At 42.7% G+C, this 20,228-nt stretch overlaps 2 protein-coding genes, 1 long non-coding RNA gene and 1 pseudogene across 3 annotated transcripts; 2 read left to right on the top strand and 2 right to left on the bottom strand.

Moving 5' to 3' along the window:
* Window positions 1-1,949: 1,949 nt before the first annotated feature.
* LOC115667915 (ACT domain-containing protein ACR3-like) lies at window positions 1,950-4,413 on the bottom strand (annotated as a pseudogene).
* Window positions 4,414-4,672: 259 nt separating this feature from the next.
* Window positions 4,673-5,671, top strand: LOC115668876 (uncharacterized). The gene has a single exon (XM_030590238.2). The coding sequence runs from the start codon at window positions 4,733-4,735 to the stop codon at window positions 5,240-5,242; it is 510 nt and encodes a 169-aa protein (XP_030446098.2). The 5' UTR covers window positions 4,673-4,732; the 3' UTR covers window positions 5,243-5,671.
* Window positions 5,672-13,336: 7,665 nt separating this feature from the next.
* LOC130137874 (uncharacterized) lies at window positions 13,337-14,851 on the bottom strand. Its single transcript, XR_008816309.1, has 3 exons — window positions 14,687-14,851; window positions 13,995-14,099; window positions 13,337-13,914 (listed from the first exon to the last, which is right to left on the bottom strand). It is a non-coding gene; the product is annotated as an uncharacterized LOC130137874 (long non-coding RNA).
* A 2,694-nt stretch (window positions 14,852-17,545) lies between these two features.
* On the top strand, window positions 17,546-18,616 carry LOC130137870 (VQ motif-containing protein 29-like). Its single transcript, XM_056310372.1, has one exon. It carries the CDS (start codon window positions 17,674-17,676, stop codon window positions 18,178-18,180), a length of 507 nt encoding a protein of 168 aa, XP_056166347.1. The 5' UTR covers window positions 17,546-17,673; the 3' UTR covers window positions 18,181-18,616.
* The last annotated feature ends 1,612 nt before the right edge of the window (window positions 18,617-20,228 follow it).

Raw genomic sequence — 20,228 nt, 5'->3', positions numbered from 1 at the left:
GGAACCATCTCAGCATGCATATATACATTTTCCACTATTCCTCCCATATATTTTTTGTATTTAAAATTATATTAGGGAGGAGCGATAAGTAAAAACATGGCATTTAGTTCCCTTTGGAATTTGTGGAACATATGAAACATTCGAGATTTCATTATATTGAGCCTCTTACTTCAGGTCTTTCTCATTCTATTTGCACCCCTTAGAAAGAAAATAACGAATCACCACATAATTTTCCTCTTGTGGTTGGCCTATTTGGTGGTTGACTGGATAGCCGCGTTCGTAGTCAAGCTCATCTCTCATAACTCGTGCGGTCGAAGTAGATGGAGCACTTCACGCATTTTTGGCCTCATTTCTCTTGTTACACCTTGGCGGTCCAAACTGTTAGTGGTCTGCCCTAGGAATCAATCAAGGTTGATACTCTAATATTAGTTGTGAATTAGGTTGTGTCAGAAAATCGACCTTCACTATACTTAGGTAGTCATAATGTCTTGCTAGAGACCGCTTATGACTTGTGGGTCAAAAGGAGTTTTGAGCACACTGCTAATGTTTAGTGAACCTACAGGGTCGCACACAATAGCGAACGGACTTAATATTTTCTGTGCGCCTTAATCTACTTAAGAAGTAGATTTTAATTTATTCTCTCATTTAAATTATCTATGCGGTTGTGCGCGTTATGAGATAACGATTAAACGTATGATTAAAGGTGGATGATTTGGCGGGCCCAAATCGCCCGGCCCACTTCTTTTAATTCCGCTGGATAATGAGGCGGTATAAATAGATAGAGAATCGTTCTCTATCTAGGGTTTTTCGACAGAGTATCGAAATTCAAAAGGCGTTCAAGAAAAATGAACTTTAAGATCTTTCGCTAGCACGTGGATCGTTGGAGAATTTCGTTCGTGTGTGTGGATACCGGTAGAGGCGCAAGACTTGGGGCGCTAATCCAGACACAATCGGTTGCCGATTTATCTTCGATCTGCAAAAGGTACGTTTCGAAATTCCTTTTCGATTTCAATATACACATAGATTTTGTCTAGGGTTCTATATTCCGCTGCGTTGTTTTTCGTTGACGAACCCTTCACAAACACCATCATTGCCTTCTCTCTGGAGGACAATTCGCTTTGGAGAAGGCACCTGCTTAGTCTCGTCTTTCAAGTTTGTGCCGCCATCTATGTCTTTGTGTAGATATTTCCCAACAACAGGTCATTGTTGATCCCAACAATGCTGGTGTTTTTTGCCGGGGTAAAAAAAAATGTAGAGAGGTTACTAGCACTTCATCTATCGAGCTTCTCGAGGCTCAGGGAATCGATGGTCTCATAGCACAAATCTTTTTATGCAGATAATAAGTTAGTTAAAGAACTCAATGTTTTAGGAGATGGACATTCTTACAAAGAAAAAGCAGAGTTTGCCGAGAGCATTGTGGTGAAGTATGCTTACTACTTTCTTTAAATCTTTACGTGTTCATTGGATATCTCATGGTCATATGTCAACAACGCGAAATGACCCTTGGATATTTCTGCAAAGTATTTGCAATGGATGCGTTGAGGGTGATATTGGGCGAACTCCATTTCATGTATGAGATGCTCCACAAAAAAGCATTGGCAATACGTTTGGAATGGCCCCAGAATATTTATGTCCTGATGAGGGGACATCTATTAAAGCTTCTTTAAGAACCGGCTAAAGAACATCAAGCGCCGTATTAAGAGTACCAAGAGTACCAAGACTTGATGAACTAAGACAAAGCATCCTCACTTGGATCATATCAATAGTTTGAAGCATATCATCACTGTCACCTAATATAATCCTTTCATCACGACCCGTGAAACCCCTGACACTACACGATTACTTACGTTGCGCATTTGAACTAGCGAATTTTTACAAAACGTAGTTAGTGTGAAACTCCTATATTACGCTACAAGTAAGCTGTTGAACTGCAAAATACCACCAGAAACTTGCACAGAAAACATTGAACTGGAGAGACTAATTTCATTGACATTTTACAGATCTGAAGACGGAAAACTACTCTTAAAGGCTAATTCCTAGACCCTGTCAAAGAACAACATATCGCTACTTGACCAAGTGACAAGGTGCTTACAAGCCTTATTTACAAAGTACATGTCTAAGCACACTTGTCCATAGCAAACATTACCTTACATTATAACCTTATTGGTCCAAAGTTACTGGAGAAACGCTCGAGCTGAGACCAGATAAGGCTTCCGAGCGACAACCTCGGCTTTTCATCCCCGCTTCTGCTAATGAGGCCTGCCGACAATGGACCCTGAGGAGTACTCACTCTCGAGGACTTGTTCATGATCGAGACCGATCCCCCGATCTCTTTCCTCACCAGTTCCACCGTGCTCAGGTTCACGTCGTTCCCGGAAGCTTCGGTCACATAGATCGAACCGATGGCTCGCTCTCTGCGGATCCCTACTTGGGCCCTCGTAATTGATAGGCCATTCTCGCGGAACACCCTGGTCACATCCGAGAGCAGGCCTGGCCGGTTTTGAGTGGTCACTTCTAACCTCAATCCCTGCGAAAGAAACGGAACAAGAAATCAGGATGCAATCCACATGAGACATACATGAGAAAGAAGAGTTGTTTGGGACATACATGTGACGCTCTGCGCTCGACTGCGGCCAGGAGGCAGTGAGCGAGTTTGCGCTTCTCGGTCTCCGAATCCAGGGTGCATCCATCCTGATGCCTTATGAAATACTCCTGTATGACACCCGCAAAGCATACAATCTTTTTGTTAGCAAAAACTGTCAAAGGCAGATACTCATACGATGCTAAAATTCAACCTGTAGCCACATTAGTAACTTATGACCTTAGGATACTATCATAAAAGAAGACAACGACCCACTTCTGCCGAAATTGCAGAATTTATAGATCTTATTGAACTCGATACGTCAGAAACCAATGAACAGGTTTTCCAAAACCAGCTTGACTAGGAACCCCATCACATCAATAAGTGAGTCTCACGATATTTTCACAATATCATTTCAGATAATTCGTATCGCACATAACTTTCTCTGCCTAACAACTTAAACATTCAAACTCTAACTCAATTACACATTGACACGGTGGCTAACCCGCCTTATTTTCTAGAGTCATATACGATCCAACAATCTCCTGGGTGTACATTTGTCCCATTCGCGGGCGACATATTGAACATTCGAGAATTTCAAGATTCGCATCAAATTGGGTTAGAATTGAAGTATACCCAACATATACTTCTCTCTCGAAGTAATAACTTAAAGCTTTTTGAGGTTTGATTTTAGCATGAAATACCTGGTTAGCCAAGGAGCCCTCCCAGCTGACTGATGCATGGAACACAACATACTGCATGTCCGATAGGACGCACACGGTGTCGAACAACAGCTTCGGCCTGTCCCTGCTCCGCACGTTCACCACAAAGTAACCTTTGTCTTTCCAACTCTCTATCAACACGTGAGCCCTCTCACACCCATTCCTATGCCTGTACCTGCATCAAGTGCCGCCACCCCCGCAACCGCTGCTCCGGCAGCAGCGGCACTGCTCGTAGTCTTTGTCGGCGAACATCAGCTGGTGGAGCCACCATTCAGTGTGCATCCGCCCGGCCACGGGCGCCATCAGCCTCACACTCCTCCTCTCCCCCTCGGCGTGGTGGGCCTCGACCACATTCTCCTGTTGCTCCTCTATCTGGGCCAGGCGCTCTGGGTCCGTGATCGGCCCAACCTTCACCCCGTCCTCCACATAGAATATGTATTTGCACGCGGCTCGTGTGTGGTGGGTCCACGCCACTACCGTGGCGATGTGGCACGCCAGCTCGGCCAGGACTGCTGACATTTCGGAAAGAAAAACAAGTCAAGGCCAGGTACACTTTCGTGCCTCCATTCAAGACATGAGCTTAAATTATTCTTATCCTAAAATTATTCTAACATCCAACATTTACAAGCACTAATTATTATAGGGTGTCCGCAAAATATACAACTTAAAAACCTATTCCTTCCTCTTCAAATGATTTTTTAGTGTCTTATCACGCTATAATTGGTGTTCAGAACCCTAACGAGCGACCCGGTAGAACTTTTAAATCAATCAATGTCTGATAATAAAATACGAAATCGGTGTCAATGACGTCATAAAAAAGATGGGTGGGTGGGGTGGGGAGTGTTACCGACCGTCCATGAACCATCCGCCGTCCGAGGAGATGTATGACTTGGAGATGACGAGGTCGAGATCTGTCAAGACCTGGACCATCTCCGGCAGAATCCCGTGCTCGTTCGCGCTATCGACCTGCAAATCAACCAACATTAATTACAATACTAACAAAAGCAACAACTACACCAAAAACAAATATCGAAAGCCCTATCTTTTACACGTCATGGTAAAATTATTAATTCGTGCCCATACAAAAGTGGGGGAATCTTGATGTTTCATCGACCTTTTTCCGGGGAGTTTAACTAAGATCGGAAACTTGTTCGATTAAATAAACGCTAATGGAGGAACAACGAGCGGCAGATTACCACGGCAGCACCCACGAATCTTTCAATTAACAACTGATTAAACTAATCCCGCGGGACTAATCCTAAATCATTGCCCTCCCTCTCCTGGCCTGCTTGAACCTTCCGTCGCTGCCCCTCTCCGTCTCTCCGCACAACATATTTATAGTCTCGCGTTCTCAGTCTCACAGCACAAAGAGCAAACCCGTTTCTTGTTCTGAAGCGAGAACTTTAAGGGAGGAAAACCAAGAAGAGAAATGGAGAGATACTCAGCAGCAGCGGCCATCAATCCCCACGAGGAGGCCATGAACGTCCCTCCCCAGACCTACCCGTTCCACAGGTCGCTCCACTCGGTCCGGAAAGCCCCCGCGAAGCCATGGAAGAAGCCGACCGCCCCGCAGCCCCCGAACCCCACCCGGGTCTACAAGGTCGAGCCCATCAACTTCCGGGAGCTCGTGCAGCAGCTCACGGGGGTGCCGTCTCGGCTGCCACCCCCCGCCCGCCGGCTCCAGGAGATGGCCCCTCCACCGCTCGAGCTCGCGACGCCAAACCCGGCCCGGGCCGATATCAGCAGTAATAACAACCCAGCGGAGGCGGCGAGGGCTACAGCTCCTTTATCTACCGTGTACAGGGAGCTGATGTCTGAAGGCCTCGAGAAGAAGTCTCCCCACAAGTTTGGAGATGGCTTCGAGCTGAGCTTGTCGCCGAGCTTTCTTGGATGGAGCACGATTCCCATGTTGAGTCCGGGGACATTGTCTGGATTCTAGACTTCGAAAAAACGAAAGTTCGATCTTTCATGAATCCGCTGTCGACTGCTATGGAAAAAGATTGAGCCGTCCAGAAAAGGCCGCGGATCCGAAATGTGTTCTAACGCATACAGTGCTGTTTTTCTTTTCCTCTTTATTGACTTTGTAAATTTCTTAGGCTGTTTTGAGATGTATGAAAAAAACAGCTAGTTCATCGGCTGTTATTACTTTTCTTTTGCTCGTACGATTTTTCGTATGTGGTTCTACTTCTATTCGAAACACAAGGATCATGTTTTGTTCTTGTTTTTGTTTGTCTTTTCCAGTATCGAAGATCCTTGATGATTTTTGGTAGTAAAACCACTGTCCTATTTCCATTGTAGGTACGTGGGAGAGCTGCTTCCAATATATTCAGGTTACGTTGCTTATACTAATGACTGAAGTATCCTAGAAGGCCAATATATCTCCCTCTCTTTCTTGTTTTTTTTGGTCGAGCTATAAGCTTTCTTCCCCCTCATTGCTTGCATATTGCTACGGTCCGGGCAGTTGGCCAATTCAAAGGACCGTCCGGCGTACTGCTCAGCTATTCTTAATGGGAAGTCCGCCTATTTCTTCAATGCTCCGATACTATGACTCACGGACAGTTCGTTGGATCGTTTGCAAGAAAGCAAGGATGGAAACGGGTCGTCAGAAAATGTTCTATTCACTTGTGTCAATCAACGGTACATACAGTTAGATAAATTAAAATGGGTCATAAACCTATTTCTTAACTCAAATTTGATGGGTTGAATCGTTACATGAGTTGATTATATTCATTAAATGGGTCATAAATGTATTTAAAATGGTAAAGCCCAATATAATATAGGTGTTAAATGGATTCAAAACTTACTTAGAACTAACCCATATTTCATTCTCTTTTGAACTGAGCTTGTGGCCAAGCTTTCTCGTATGGAGCACGATTCCCATGTTGAGTCCGGAGACATTGACTGGATTCTAGACTTCAAGAAAACGAAAGTTCAATCAAGATTTAGCCGTCCAGAAAAGGCCGGGGATCCAAAATGTGTTCTAACGCAGACAGTGCTGTTTTTCTTTTCCTCTTTATTGACTTTGTAAATTTCTTAGGCTGTTTTGAGATGTATGAAGAAACAGCTAGTTCATCGGCAGTTATTACTTTTCTTTTGCTCATACGATTTTTCGTATGTGGTTCTACTTGTATTCGAAACACGAGGATCATATTTCATTCTTTATTTTTATGTCTTTTTCAGTATCGAAGATCCTTGATGATTTCTGGTAGTAAAACCACTGTCCTATATCCATTGTAGGCACGTGGGAGAGCTGCTTCCAATATATTCAGGTTACGTTGCTTATACTAATGAATGAAGTATCCGAAAAAGGCCAATGTATCTCCCTCTCTTTCTTGTTTTTTTTGGTCGAGCTATAAGTTTTCTTCCCCCTCATTGCTTGCATATTGCTACGGTCCGGGCCGTTGGCCAATTCAAAGGACTGTTCGGCGTACCGCTCGGCTATTCTTAATGGGAAGTCCGCCTATTTCTTCAATGCGCCGATACTATGACGCACGGACAGTTTGTTGGATCGTTTGCAAGAAAGCAAGGATGGAAAAGGGTCGTTAGAAAATGTTCTATTCACTTGTATCAATCAACGGTACATACGGTTAGGCCAATTAAAATGGGTCATAGACCTATTTTTTAACTTAAATTTGATGGATTGAATCGCTACATGGGTTAATTATATTCACTAAATGGATCATAAATGTATTTAGAATGGTAAAACCCAATATAATATGAGTGTTAAATGGATTCACAACTTATTTAGAACTAACCCACATTTGTGACTCTCTTTCGCCCGCACTTGATCTAGTGCTTACTCGCTATAAGCTCTCACTTCAGTTTGGATATGAGTTTTCCTAAATTGGATTAAATATAGAAGTGTTTTAGCAATATGGGTTCAGTCAGGTATGGGTCGGGTTCGATATGGTATATTAGATTTGTATTACATGAAAATTAGTCAAAAAGAGTTTAATGGATCAATTTGGGTCGGGCAATTTTTGACCTGACCCAACCCATCCGTTTGATGGGTTTACGTACATCGAGGGGCTATTGGGACAACAGAGTTTGAGTAGTTGACCCCCTAAAGAATTTTGTAGTACAAGCATTTTGTATTTTAACAGGAGAAGTATATATTACAAATGCTTGAGACGAAACCATCTAAAACACATGAAAAAGAAGAAAACTATGAAAAGTGTAATCATCCGTACAAAGAGACGCATGCTCAATCCAAGTAGCATAGACAATTTGCCCTGAAAAAGCCTGAATCGACGTACTCACAAGAGACTTGTGGCACATATGCAGAATAGTATTTCTAATAACAAATCGCAATGTGGATCACATTGACAGTCTACCCTAGGGTGAGGAAGCCTTATTCAACTAAACTTGAAAAGTGCGGGACTAAAATGGAAATTCTATAGACATTAGACAGGATATTGAGAAGACCAAACTTGTAGAGATTAAGCATCATCCATGCATGAGATACTTTTCTTATGCTATTTAATGCATGAGACAACTTGCTTGTGTTCATTGGTTTATGATTCTTTGCATTTTGTTGTACAGCAAGGAATCATGTCAATATGTGCATATACGTGTACAAGCAAGAAGCATTTCAACATGTACGTATACATTCCCCCCTATTCCTCCTCTACATTTTGTTGCACCTGAAACAATATTAAAGAGGAGGGATAAAATCAAGCAAAAAAAATGGCACTTAGCTCTATTTTGGATGTGCGGCACAAATGAAATATCGGAGATTTTATCATACTGAGCCTCTCGCTTCAAGTCTTTCTCATTCTTTTTGCACCCATTAGAAATAAAACGGCGAACCACCCATCTCTTTCTTGTTGTGGTTGGCCTATTCGATGGCTAACTGGGTAGCCACATTTGCGATCGGGCTCATTTCTCCCAATCAAGGCAATTCATTTGATCTTGCAGCTAAAGTAGATGGAGCATTTCGAGCATTTTGGGCCTCTTTTCTCTTATTACAAATTAGTGGTTCAGACTCTATCACTGTCTTATCTCAAGAGGACTATTCGCTTTGGTGACGGCGTCAGCTCAGTCTCCTCTTCCAAGTCGGTGCGGCCATCTATTTCTTTGTAGAGATATTTCCCAACGACAAGTCGCTAGTGATCCCAACGATGTTGGTGTTTTTTGCCGGGGTCATAAAGTATGCGGAGAGGTTAATAGCACTTTATCAGCCTCTCGAGGGTAAAGGAATTGATGCTCTCATAGCGCAAGTCTTCTAATGCATATAACAAGTTGGATATATACCTCATCGTTCTAGGGGATGGATATTCTGATAAAGAAGAAGCGGAGCTTGCCGAGAGCATTACGGTGAAACATGCTTACTACTTCTTTCAGTTATGTAAGGTCTTCATCGGAGATCTCATGTTCACACATCAACAATGCGAAATGAGCCACGAATATTCCCGCAAAGTTGCAGCGGTGGATGTGTTGAGGTGATATTAGTCGAGCTCCATTTCATGTATGATATGCTCCACTCAAAAGCATTGGCTATATATTCCAAGTGGAGCTACATGTTCCGCTTCATAGCTTTAACTAACGTCGCGATGGCTTTCATCCTATTCAATCGCTTGAAGTAGCATCGGCTCCCCAAATTCGTTGTGGAAATTACTTATTCCCTTCTTTTCAAAGGAATTGCTCTTGATGTGATAGCTCTATTCATGCTCGTTTTCTCCAATTGAACTATTGCTAGAATCAAGTGCCACAATTCATTTCTCCACAAGATGGTATCCACCACGGATCACCAAAGGAAGCCCGGATTCACCACATGTGAAGCAGAGCCTAAACACAATGTTACTTATGCGGCCTTAGATACACCATATTATCTCGAAGATGGTTAGAATCCTCTCTACTTGCAACCTTTTATCCGAGTGCTTTCGAGAGAGTCTGAGAAAGATGTATAAGCTTGATCAGCACTAAGGCATCGTTGCTTTTTCTACTATCTGTAGTTTTCCATTTCATATGGCTGAGAAGATTATCTCTTGTTTCCATCAAAATGAGATTGATACGCTCTGTGGTGGATGGAGGAACAGTAAATAGATGATTGGGAATTTGAAGTATGTGTCCAAGAATCTATAAAAAAGCTATGGATCTTTATCTTTAAGGAGGTGAGATATAAATCCAACGATGCGAATGATCCGACAGAGGTGAGGAAGATATTTGAGGCTAGAGGTGATCCGTTTCTCGAGAGTAGACTGTCGAGGGGGGGATTGACAGCGGCAATCTTTTAGTGTAAGTCACGGAGGCTAATTATGATAGCAGTATTATAATGTGGCATGTTGCTATTGAAATGGGCAAAAGAACACTACAAGTGCCATAACTTGTGTACGGCGCTCACTTTAGTGCCATAACTTTTTTTTGGATTACTTTAGTGCTAAAATTTTTGAAAAACGATCACTTAAGTGCCAACTCCGGTGCCTTACACAATTTTTCGCCGGAAATCTGACGTGGCATTTTTTTTATTAATTTTTGAAGCTGACGTGGCTCGTCGGAGTCTCGCCGGAGATTGGCACTTAAGTGATCGTTTTTAAAAAATTTTAACACTTAAATGATCGTTTTTCAACAATTTTAGCACTTAAGTGATCGTTTTTCAAAAATTTTAGCACTGAAGTGATCCAAAAAAAAGTTATGACAATTAAGTGATCGTTTTTCCTCCGACTTGGCACCAAAGTGATCCGAAAAAAAGTTATGGCACCAAAGTGAGCGCCGTACACAAGTTATGGCACTTATAGTGTCCTTTTGCCTATTGAAATGTGGTACAATAAAGAGAAACAATTTATGAGCCTAATAGCTAGAATTGACGAAATGGAATTTAGCAAGATCCAATCTGACTACATGTTGTATCTTTTAATTAATCAGCCTAATGTGGTGTCCGCTACGGGGGGTGTTGCCCAAATGGCATCAGCGGAGACGTTGCAAGAGCTCTATATCCTCATCGATAGGGATGCGTTAATAAATGTGGAGGGGTTAATGCAAGAAATTATTTGAGGCTCATTTTGGAACCTTCAGTTTGAGATCCCCCGCTCAACGAGGTGATCAATTTGGCCCAAAAGATGGAAAGCCTCGAGGAAACGAAGTGGAAGGTGATGAACGGGGTGTGGGTTGAGATGCTATCCTATGCAGCAATTCACATTAAGGGCGAGGTACATGTGCAGGTACTTTGCAATGGTGTAGAGTTTCTTTGCCTTTGCTTGGCTATCGATGGCTCTTTTCGGTTGTATCTACGGGCTGAATGGGGCTAGTATTGTGAATACTGCGATGACATATTTCATCACTATCAAAGTCTTCTATTTCCATGATCTTCTTGATCACAAGCCTTCAATAGCGTATACGCGATTCAGTACGGCACTGACAATTCAACCCATTCGTATTTTTTTGTATGTTTACGAGTAAATTGAAGTGAATGTTTGTTGTATCCACAACCCGAATGGGGCTTGTATGAATACTCGGATGACATGTTTCGACACTAACAAAGTCTTCTATTTCCATAATCTTTTAGATCACAAGCCTTCACTAGCGTATATACGATTCTGTACGGCACTCACGATTGAATCCATCCATTTTTTGTGCTTGTGTGCGTTTACGATTAAAATGATGTGAATCTTTGTTGTATTCTGGTACGAAAGATGCATTTCGATAGCTACGTAATAATTGATATGAGATTTAGCAGAATATTCAATTTTTATGTTTGTGACTTATGTTTACCTGTAATCCCTATGCTAATAAAGTAATGGATGCCCTGTCAGAACGCAGTGAATATTGCCAGACAAATCTGATCAATTGTTCTGGACAATAAACATCAGACCAAAACATGCTTAAATTTTGAGTCCAAGGAAAGGACTTTTCTCGACCAAATAGACATCTCGAACATCTCAAATCTTACTCTTTCCTTTTGGATGAGGGATGTTGAGTGAGAATGTAATGACTTCTAAACTTTTTAGTGTCTATTTATCTTTAACTGAATCCGATGATATGAGGTGAATTTAAATGAGCTTATATATCGCGAACTTAGTAAGCTCTCCCTTAGGAAATTGGTTGTCACTGGCAGGATTTGATGAACGAGGAACCATGAAAGATAAAGCATTCTTTAAAGGAATCTTTGAAGTTTGGGTTAGGAGTTCTCTGCCACTTCTTGATGCCATGCACGTTAGGGTCAATCAATGAACAAACCTCTTGGTGCCATTTTTTATTGCTCCATACGATAGTATGTTCGACATTTTAAGGCCAAAGTCAGGTCGAAACTCAGGTAGTCATAGATGGAATTGCAAAGTAGAATTGAGATAGACCGATTTGACAATAAAACATCAACCCGGCACAAAGCAATAAGCATTCTCTATTCATAAGATATTTCTCTTCTACCATTTGATACATGAGATACATTGCTTGTGTTCATTGGTTCGCCACTCTTTACATTTTATTGTAAAGCAAGGAATCATCTCAACTTTTAAATTGTGTCACGAGTTTGAGCCATGTACGAAATCTTTAGAGGATTTTCTGGTTTGTTCAAAATCAGGTGTGCCCATTAATCCAAAGCGAGTATGGATTCTCTTGGGCCTTGTTCTTGGAGGTTTGACCTAGAAAGGGTAATATGAGAAAAAGCTCCACTGGACCATGCCACTACAGGACAAAACAAGGGGCACACATATTATATAAATATTTATGTTTATTTTATGGGGGTAGAAAAGTCTTTGTATAAAAAGCTAGGGTTTTGCTTTTCTTCCTCTCTCCCGCTATCGAAGACAGATAGGGCACACCCGGTGAGTCTTCGTTGGCGGAACCATCACAGCATGTATATATACATTCCCCACTATTCCTCCCGTATATTTTTTTTTGTATTTAAAATTATATTAGGAGGAGCAATAAGTAAAACCATGTTATTTAGTTTCATTTGGGATTTGTGGAACATATGAAATATTCGAGGTTTCGTCATATTGAGCCTCTTGCTTCAGGTCTTTCTCATTCTATTTGCACTCCTTAGAAAGAAAATAACGAACCACCGCATAATTTTTCTATTGTGGTAGGCCTATTTGGTGGCTAACTGGATAGCCGCGTTCGCAATCGAGTTCGTCTTTCATAACTCGTGCACTCGAAGTAGACGGAGCACTTCAGACATTTTTGGCTTCAATTCTCTTGTTACACCTTGGCACTCCAAACACCATCACTGCCTTCTCTCTGGAGGATAGTTCGCTTTGGAGAAGGTCCCTGCTCAGTCTCGTCTTTCAAGTTGGTGCTACCATCTATGTCTTTGTGCAGATATTTCCCAACAACTCGCTGTTGATTCCAATGATGTTGGTGTTTCTTGCCGGGGTCATAAAAAATGTAGAGAGGTTACTAGTACTTCATCTATCGAGCTTCTCGAAGCTTAGGGAATCGATGCTCTCACAGCACAAATCTTTTCATGCAGATAATAAGTTAGTTAAAGAACTCAATGTTCTACGAGATGGACAATCTTACGAAGAAAAAGCAGAGTTTGTCGAGAGTATTGTGGTGAAGCATGCTCACTACTTTCTTTAAATCTTTACGCGTTCATTGGATATCTCATGTTCACATGTCAACAACGCGAAATGACCCGTGGATATTTCTGCAAAGTATCTATAATGGATGCGTTGAGGGAGATATTGGGCGATCTCCATTTCATGTATGAGATGCTCCACAAAAAAGCGTTGGCAATACGTTCGGAATGGCCCCAGAATATTTATGTCCTGATGCGGGGACATCTATTAAAGCTTCTTTAAGAACCGGCTAAAGAACATCAAGCGCCGTATTAAGAGTACTAAGAGTACCAAGAGTACCAAGACTTGATGAACTAAGACAAAGCGTCCTCACTTGGAACATATCAATAGTTTGAAGCATATCATCACTGTCATCTAATATAATCCTTTCGTCATCGATCCGTGAAACCCCTGACACTACACGATTACTTACATCGCGCATTTCAACTAGCGAATTTTTACGAAACGTAGTTAGTGCAAAACTCCTGTATTAACGCTACAAGTAAGCTGTTGAACTGCAAAAAACCACCAGAAACTTGCACAGAAAACACTGAACTGGAGAGACTAATTTCATTGATATTTTACAGACCTGAAGACGGAAAGCTACTCTTAAAGGCTAATTCCTAGACTCTGTCAAAGAACAACATATCGCTACTTGACCAAGTGACAAGGTGCTTACAAGCCTTATTTACAAAGTACATGTCTAAGCACACTTGTCCATAGCAAACATTACCTTACATTATAGCCTTATTGGTCCAAAGTTGCTGGAGAAACGCTCGAGCTGAGACCAGATAAGGCTTCCGAGCGACAACCTCGGCTTTTCATCCCCACTTCTGCTAATGAGGCCTGCCGACAATGGACCCTGAGGAGAACTCACTCCCGAGGACTTGTTCACGATCGAGACCGAACCCCCGATCTCTTTCCTCACCAGTTCCACTGTGCTCAGGTTCACGTCGTTCCCGGAAGCTTCGGTCACATAGAACGAACCGATGGCCCGCTCTCCGCAGATCCCTACCTCGGCCCGCGTTATCGATAGGCCATTCTCGCGGAACACCCTGGTCACGTCGGAGAGCAGGCCCGGCCGGTTTTGAGTGCTCACTTCTAACCTCAATCCCTGCAAAAGAAACGAAACAAGAAATCAGGATGCAATCCACATGAGACATACATGAGAAAGAAGAGTTGTTTGGGACATACATGTGACGCTCTGCGCTCGACGGCAGCCAGGAGGCATTGAGCGAGTTTGCGCTTCTCGGTCTACGAATCCAAGGTGCATCCATCCTGATGCCTTATGAAATACTCCTGTATGACACCCGCAAAGCATACAATCTTTTCGTTAGCCAAAACTGTCAAAGGCAGATACTCATACGATGCTAAAATTCAACCTGTAGCCACATTAGTAACTTATGACCTTAGGATAATATCATAAAAGAAGACAACGACCCACTTCTGCCGAAATTGCAGAATTTATAGATCTTATTGAACTCGATACGTCTGAAACCAATGAACAGATTTTCCAAAACCAGCTTGACTAGGAACCCCATCACATCAACAAGTGAGTCTCACCCTATTTTGACGATATCATTTCAAATAATTCGTATCACAAGTACCTTTCTCTGCCTAACATTTTAAACATTCAAACCCTTAACTCAGTTACACATTGACATGGTGCAAACCCGCCTTATTTTCTAGAGTCATTTACGATCCAACAATCTCCCATGTGTATATAAATATTACAAACATTATCCCATTTGTGCACGACAAATTGAACATTCGAGAATTTCAGGATTGGCATCAAATAGGATTAGAATTGAAGTATACCCAACATATACTTCTCTCTCGAAGTAATAACTTAAAGCTTTTTGAGGTTTGATTTTAGCTTAAAATACCTGGTTAGCCAAAGAGCCCTCCGAGTTAACTGATGCATGGAACACAACATACTGCATGTCCGTTAGGACGCACACGGTGTCGAACAACAGCTTCGGCCTGTCCCTGCTCCACACGTACACCACCGAGTAACCTTTGTCTTTCCAACTCTCTATCAACACGTGAGGCCTCTCACACCCATTCCTATGCTCGTTCCAGCCTCAGGTGCTGCCACCCTTGGAACCGCTGCTCCGGCAGCAACGGCACTGCTCGTAGTCTTTGTCGGCAAACATCAGCTGGTGGAGTCGCCGTTTAGTGTGCATCCGCCCAGCCACGGGTGCCATCAGCCTCACGCTCCTCCTCTCCCCCTCGGCGTGGTGTGCCTCGACCACATTCTCCTGCTGCTCCTCTATCTGGGCCAGGGGCTCCGGGTCCGTGATCGGCCCACCCTTCACCCCGTCCTCCACATAGAATATGTATATGCACGCGGCTCGTGTGTGGTGGGTCCACGCCACTACCGTGGCGATGTGGCATGCCAGCTCAGCCAGGACTGCCGACATTTCGGAAAGTAACCCTAGTCGGTCTGTCCCCGTCATCTCTAGTACCGTGTGCTCGGAGGACACGTGGCGAGGTCCGAAATGTTTCCTTTGCTATGATCCTTGTATTTCCTTGGAGAGACCCCCTCTCCTCGTCGCACATAAAGCCTGTCAAATGTCGCATTCATTTAGTTATTACAAGAGAATCACCCTAAATTCCACTAAACAGCACATAGCGAAAGCAAGTACAAAAAATTTCGGGGTAAGTACAGCGCAAGTGCCATAACTTTTGTACGGAGGACATTTAAGTGCCATAACTTTTTTTTGGCTCACTTGAGTGTCATAACTTTTTAAAAAAAGATCACGACGAACGGAGGCCATAGAATGATTCACCGACACCCCCTCTTCAAGCTGGTGGTGCTCGGCTCGCCAGGAAGGTCACCGTTCGACCGGAAAAGCCGCGGTTTCAGGCCCTCACGACTAGCTTGTCAGAGGGGTTGGTCGTGAAGGCCTGAAACAGCGGTTTTTCCAGCCAAACGGTGACCTTCCCGGCAAGGCGAGCACCACCAGCTTGAAGAGGGGGTGTCGGTGAATCATTCTCTAGCCTCCGTTCGTCTCGAAATTTCCGTTTTAGCCTCCGTTGACGAAGGTAAAAATGCTTCGTAGTCACACAAATCTGTTCGATAAATTGTGTGACTACGAAGCATTTTTACTTTCGTCAACGGAGGCTAAAACAGAAATTTCGAGACGAACGGAGGCTATGAAATGATTCATCGACAGCCCCTCTTCAAGCTGGTGGTGCTCGCCTCCCCGGAAAGGTCATGGTTCGGCCGGAAAAGCCGCGGTTTCGGGACCTCATGACCAACTCGTAAGTGGCACTTAAGTGATCTTTTTTTTGAAAGTTATGGCACTCAAGTGAGCCAAAAAAAAGTTATGGCACTTAAGTGTCCTCCGTACAAAAGTTATGGCACTTGCGCTGTACTTACCCCAAAAATTTCTAACCTCAAACTTGTGCAAAATGAATTCCATGAAAATATCGTCTATCATAAGTTGAATGATTGCCATATATTAGAATATAATGAACAATAACAGACTTTACTAAGCTTGACATAACAAATACACTATCCACTAAAAGCGTAAGACCTAAACCTCTTATTTAGATAGACCTTGTCGGCCACTAGCCGAACAAACAGAAGTGGTGGCAAAGCGCGAACAAGGGCCAAGATGAAAGGAACCCCAAAAGGTTGTCCGCTTTCAACCCGTATAAATTGAGGAGAATCCTCAAAAGAAAAACAAGTCAAGGCTAGGTACACTTTCGTGCCTACACTCTAGACATGAGCTTAAATTATTCTTATCCTAAAATTATTCTAACATCCAACATTTACAAGCACTAATTATTCTAGGGTGTCCCCAAAATATACAACTTAAAAACCTAATCCTTCCTCTTCAAATGAATTTTTAGTGTCTGATCAGGCTATACTTGGTGGTCAGAACCCTAACGAGCGGACCCGATAGAACTTTTAAATCAATCAATGTCTGATAGATCATAGATAAAGTGGGTAAAGAGAAAAATAAGAAGAGCAAATTAAAGATTGATTATGATATAATAATACCTGTTGAATGTAAAGGATGAGGCTCTCGTCGGTCAGCTTGTGCCGGAGCTGGTCGTTGGTCACGTAGAACACTGCACGCCATGCAAAATCAAAGCCATTAGAAAATCGAGCTTCATCGATCAAACATCTAATTGACGAATTCGCAATCTTTGTGGGCACGCACAGCTAATAATTTACTCATATATCAATCTATTTTGCCAAAAAAATAATAATAAAATACGAAGTCGGTGTCAATGACGTCATAAAAAAGATGGGTGGGTCTGGTGGGGAGTGTTACCGACCGTCCATGAACCATAAGCCGTCCGAGGAGATATATGACTTGGAGATGACGAGGTCGAGATCTGTCAAGACCTGGACCATCTCCAGCAGAATCCCGTGCTCGTTCGCGCTATCGACCTGCAAATCAACCAACATTAATTACAATACTAACAACAACAACAACTACACCAAAAACAAATATCGAAAGCGCTATCTTTTACACGTCATGGTAAAATTATTAATTCGTGCCCATACAAAAGTGGGGGAATCTTGATGTTTCATCCACCTTTTTCCGGGGAGTTTAACTAAGATCGGAATCTTGTTCGATTAAATAAACGCTAATGGAGGAACGACGAGCGGCAGATTACCACGGCAGCACCCACGAATCTTTCAATTAACAACTGATTAAACTAATCCCGCGGGACTAATCCTAAATCATTGCCCTCCCTCTCCTGGCCTGCTCGAACCTTCCGTCGCTGCCCCTCTCCGTCTCTCCGCACAACATATTTATACAGTCTCGCGTTCTCATTCTCACAGCACAAAGAGCAAACGCGTCTGTCGTTCTGAAGCGAGAACTTTAAGGGAGGAAAACCAAGAAGAGAAATGGAGAGATACTCAGCAGCAGCGGCCATCAATCCGCACGAGGAGGCCATGAACATCCCTCCCCAGACCTACCAGCTCCACAGGTCGCTCCACTCGGTCCCCAAGGCCCCCGCGAAGCCGTGCAAGAAGCCGACCCCCCCGCAACCCCCGAACCCCACCCGGGTCTACAAGGTCGAGCCCATCAACTTCCGGGAGATCGTGCAGAAGCTCAAGGGGGCATCGTCTCAGCTGCCGCTCCCCGCCCACTGGCTCCAGGAGGCGGCCCCTCCGCCGCTCGAGCTCTGGACGCTGAACCCGGCCCGCGGTGATATCAGCAGTAATAACAATGCAGCGGCGGCAAGGGCCACCACTCCTTTATCTACCGTGTACAGGGAGCTGATGTCTGAAGGCCTCGAGAAGAAGTCTCCCCACAAGTTTGGAGATGGCTTCGAGCTGAGCTTGTCGCCGAGCTTTATTGGATGGAGCACGATTCCCATGTTGAGTCCGGGGACATTGTCTGGATTCTAGACTTCAAATAAACGAAAGTTCGATCTTTCATGAATCCACTGCCGACTGCTATGGAAAAAGATTGAGCCGTCCAGAAAAGGCCGTGGATCCGAAATGTGTTCTAACGCATACAGTGCTGTTTTTCTTTTCCTTTTTATTGACTTCGTAAATTTCTTAGGCTGTTTTGAGATGTATGAAAAAACAGCTAGTTCATCGGCTGTTATTACTTTTCTTTTGCTCGTACGATTTTTCGTATGTGGTTCTACTTCTATTCGAAACACGAGGATCATGTTTTGTTCTTGTTTTTGTTTGTCTTTTCCAGTATCGAAGATCCTTGATGATTTTTGGTAGTAAAACCACTGTCCTATTTCCATTGTAGGTACGTGGGAGAGCTGCTTCCAATATATTCAGGTTACGTTGCTTATACTAATGACTGAAGTATCCTAGAAGGCCAATATATCTCCCTCTCTTTCTTGTTTTTTTTGGTCGAGCTATAAGCTTTCTTCCCCCTCATTGCTTGCATATTGCTACGGTCCGGGCAGTTGGCCAATTCAAAGGACCGTCCGGCGTACTGCTCAGCTATTCTTAATGGGAAGTCCGCCTATTTCTTCAATGCTCCGATACTATGACGCACGGACAGTTCGTTGGATCGTTTGCAAGAAAGCAAGGATGGAAACGGGTCGTCAGAAAATGTTCTATTCACTTGTGTCAATCAACGGTACATACAGTTAGATAAATTAAAATGGGTCATAAACCTATTTCTTAACTCAAATTTGATGGGTTGAATCGTTACATGAGTTGATTATATTCATTAAATGGGTCATAAATGTATTTAAAATGGTAAAGCCCAATATAATATGGGTGTTAAATGGATTCAAAACTTACTTAGAACTAACTCATATTTCATTCTCTTTTGAGCTGAGCTTGTGGCCAAGCTTTCTCGTATGGAGCACGATTCCCATGTTGAGTCCGGAGACATTGACTGGATTCTAGACTTCAAGAAAACGAAAGTTCAATCAAGATTTAGCCGTCCAGAAAAGGCCGGGGATCCAAAATGTGTTCTAACGCAGACAGTGCTGTTTTTCTTTTCCTCTTTATTGACTTTGTAAATTTCTTAGGCTGTTTTGAGATGTATGAAGAAACAGCTAGTTCATCGGCAGTTATTACTTTTCTTTTGCTCATACGATTTTTCGTATGTGGTTCTACTTGTATTCGAAACACGAGGATCATATTTCATTCTTTATTTTTATGTCTTTTTCAGTATCGAAGATCCTTGATGATTTCTGGTAGTAAAACCACTGTCCTATATCCATTGTAGGCACGTGGGAGAGCTGCTTCCAATATATTCAGGTTACGTTGCTTATACTAATGAATGAAGTATCCGAAAAAGGCCAATGTATCTCCCTCTCTTTCTTGTTTTTTTTGGTCGAGCTATAAGTTTTCTTCCCCCTCATTGCTTGCATATTGCTACGGTCCGGGCCGTTGGCCAATACAAAGGACCGTCCGGCGTACTGCTCGGCTATTCTTAATGGGAAGTCTGCCTATTTCTTCAATGCTTCGATACTATGACGAACAGACAGTTCGTTGGATCGTTTGCAAGAAAGCAAGGATGGAAACGGGTTGTTAGAAAATGTTCTATTCACTTATATCAATCAATGGTACATATAGTTAGACCAATTAAAATGGATCATAGATCTATTTCTTAACTCAAATTTGTTGGGTTGAATCATTACATGGGTTAATTATATTCACTAAATGGATCATAAATATGTTTAGAATGGTAAAACCTCATATAATATGGGTGTTAAATGGATTCACAACTTACTTATAACTAACCCACATTTATTACTCTCTTTTGTTCTCACTCGATCTAGCGCTTACTTGCTCTAAGCTCTCACTTCAGTTTGCATATGAATTTTCCTAAATTGGATTAAATATGGAAGTGTTTTAGTAATATGGGTCCGATCAGATATGAGTCGGGTTGGGTATGAGTCATTAGATTTGTACTACATGAAAATTGATCAAAACGAGTTTAATGGATCAATTTGGGTCGGGCTATTTTTTACTCG

Source organism: Syzygium oleosum, unplaced genomic scaffold (assembly GCF_021117445.2).
Source record: "Syzygium oleosum isolate NSW1041296 unplaced genomic scaffold, Sole_v2.1 Sole_v2.01, whole genome shotgun sequence".
Taxonomy (NCBI): domain Eukaryota; kingdom Viridiplantae; phylum Streptophyta; class Magnoliopsida; order Myrtales; family Myrtaceae; genus Syzygium; species Syzygium oleosum.
This window is presented reverse-complemented; position numbering and strand designations above follow the sequence as displayed.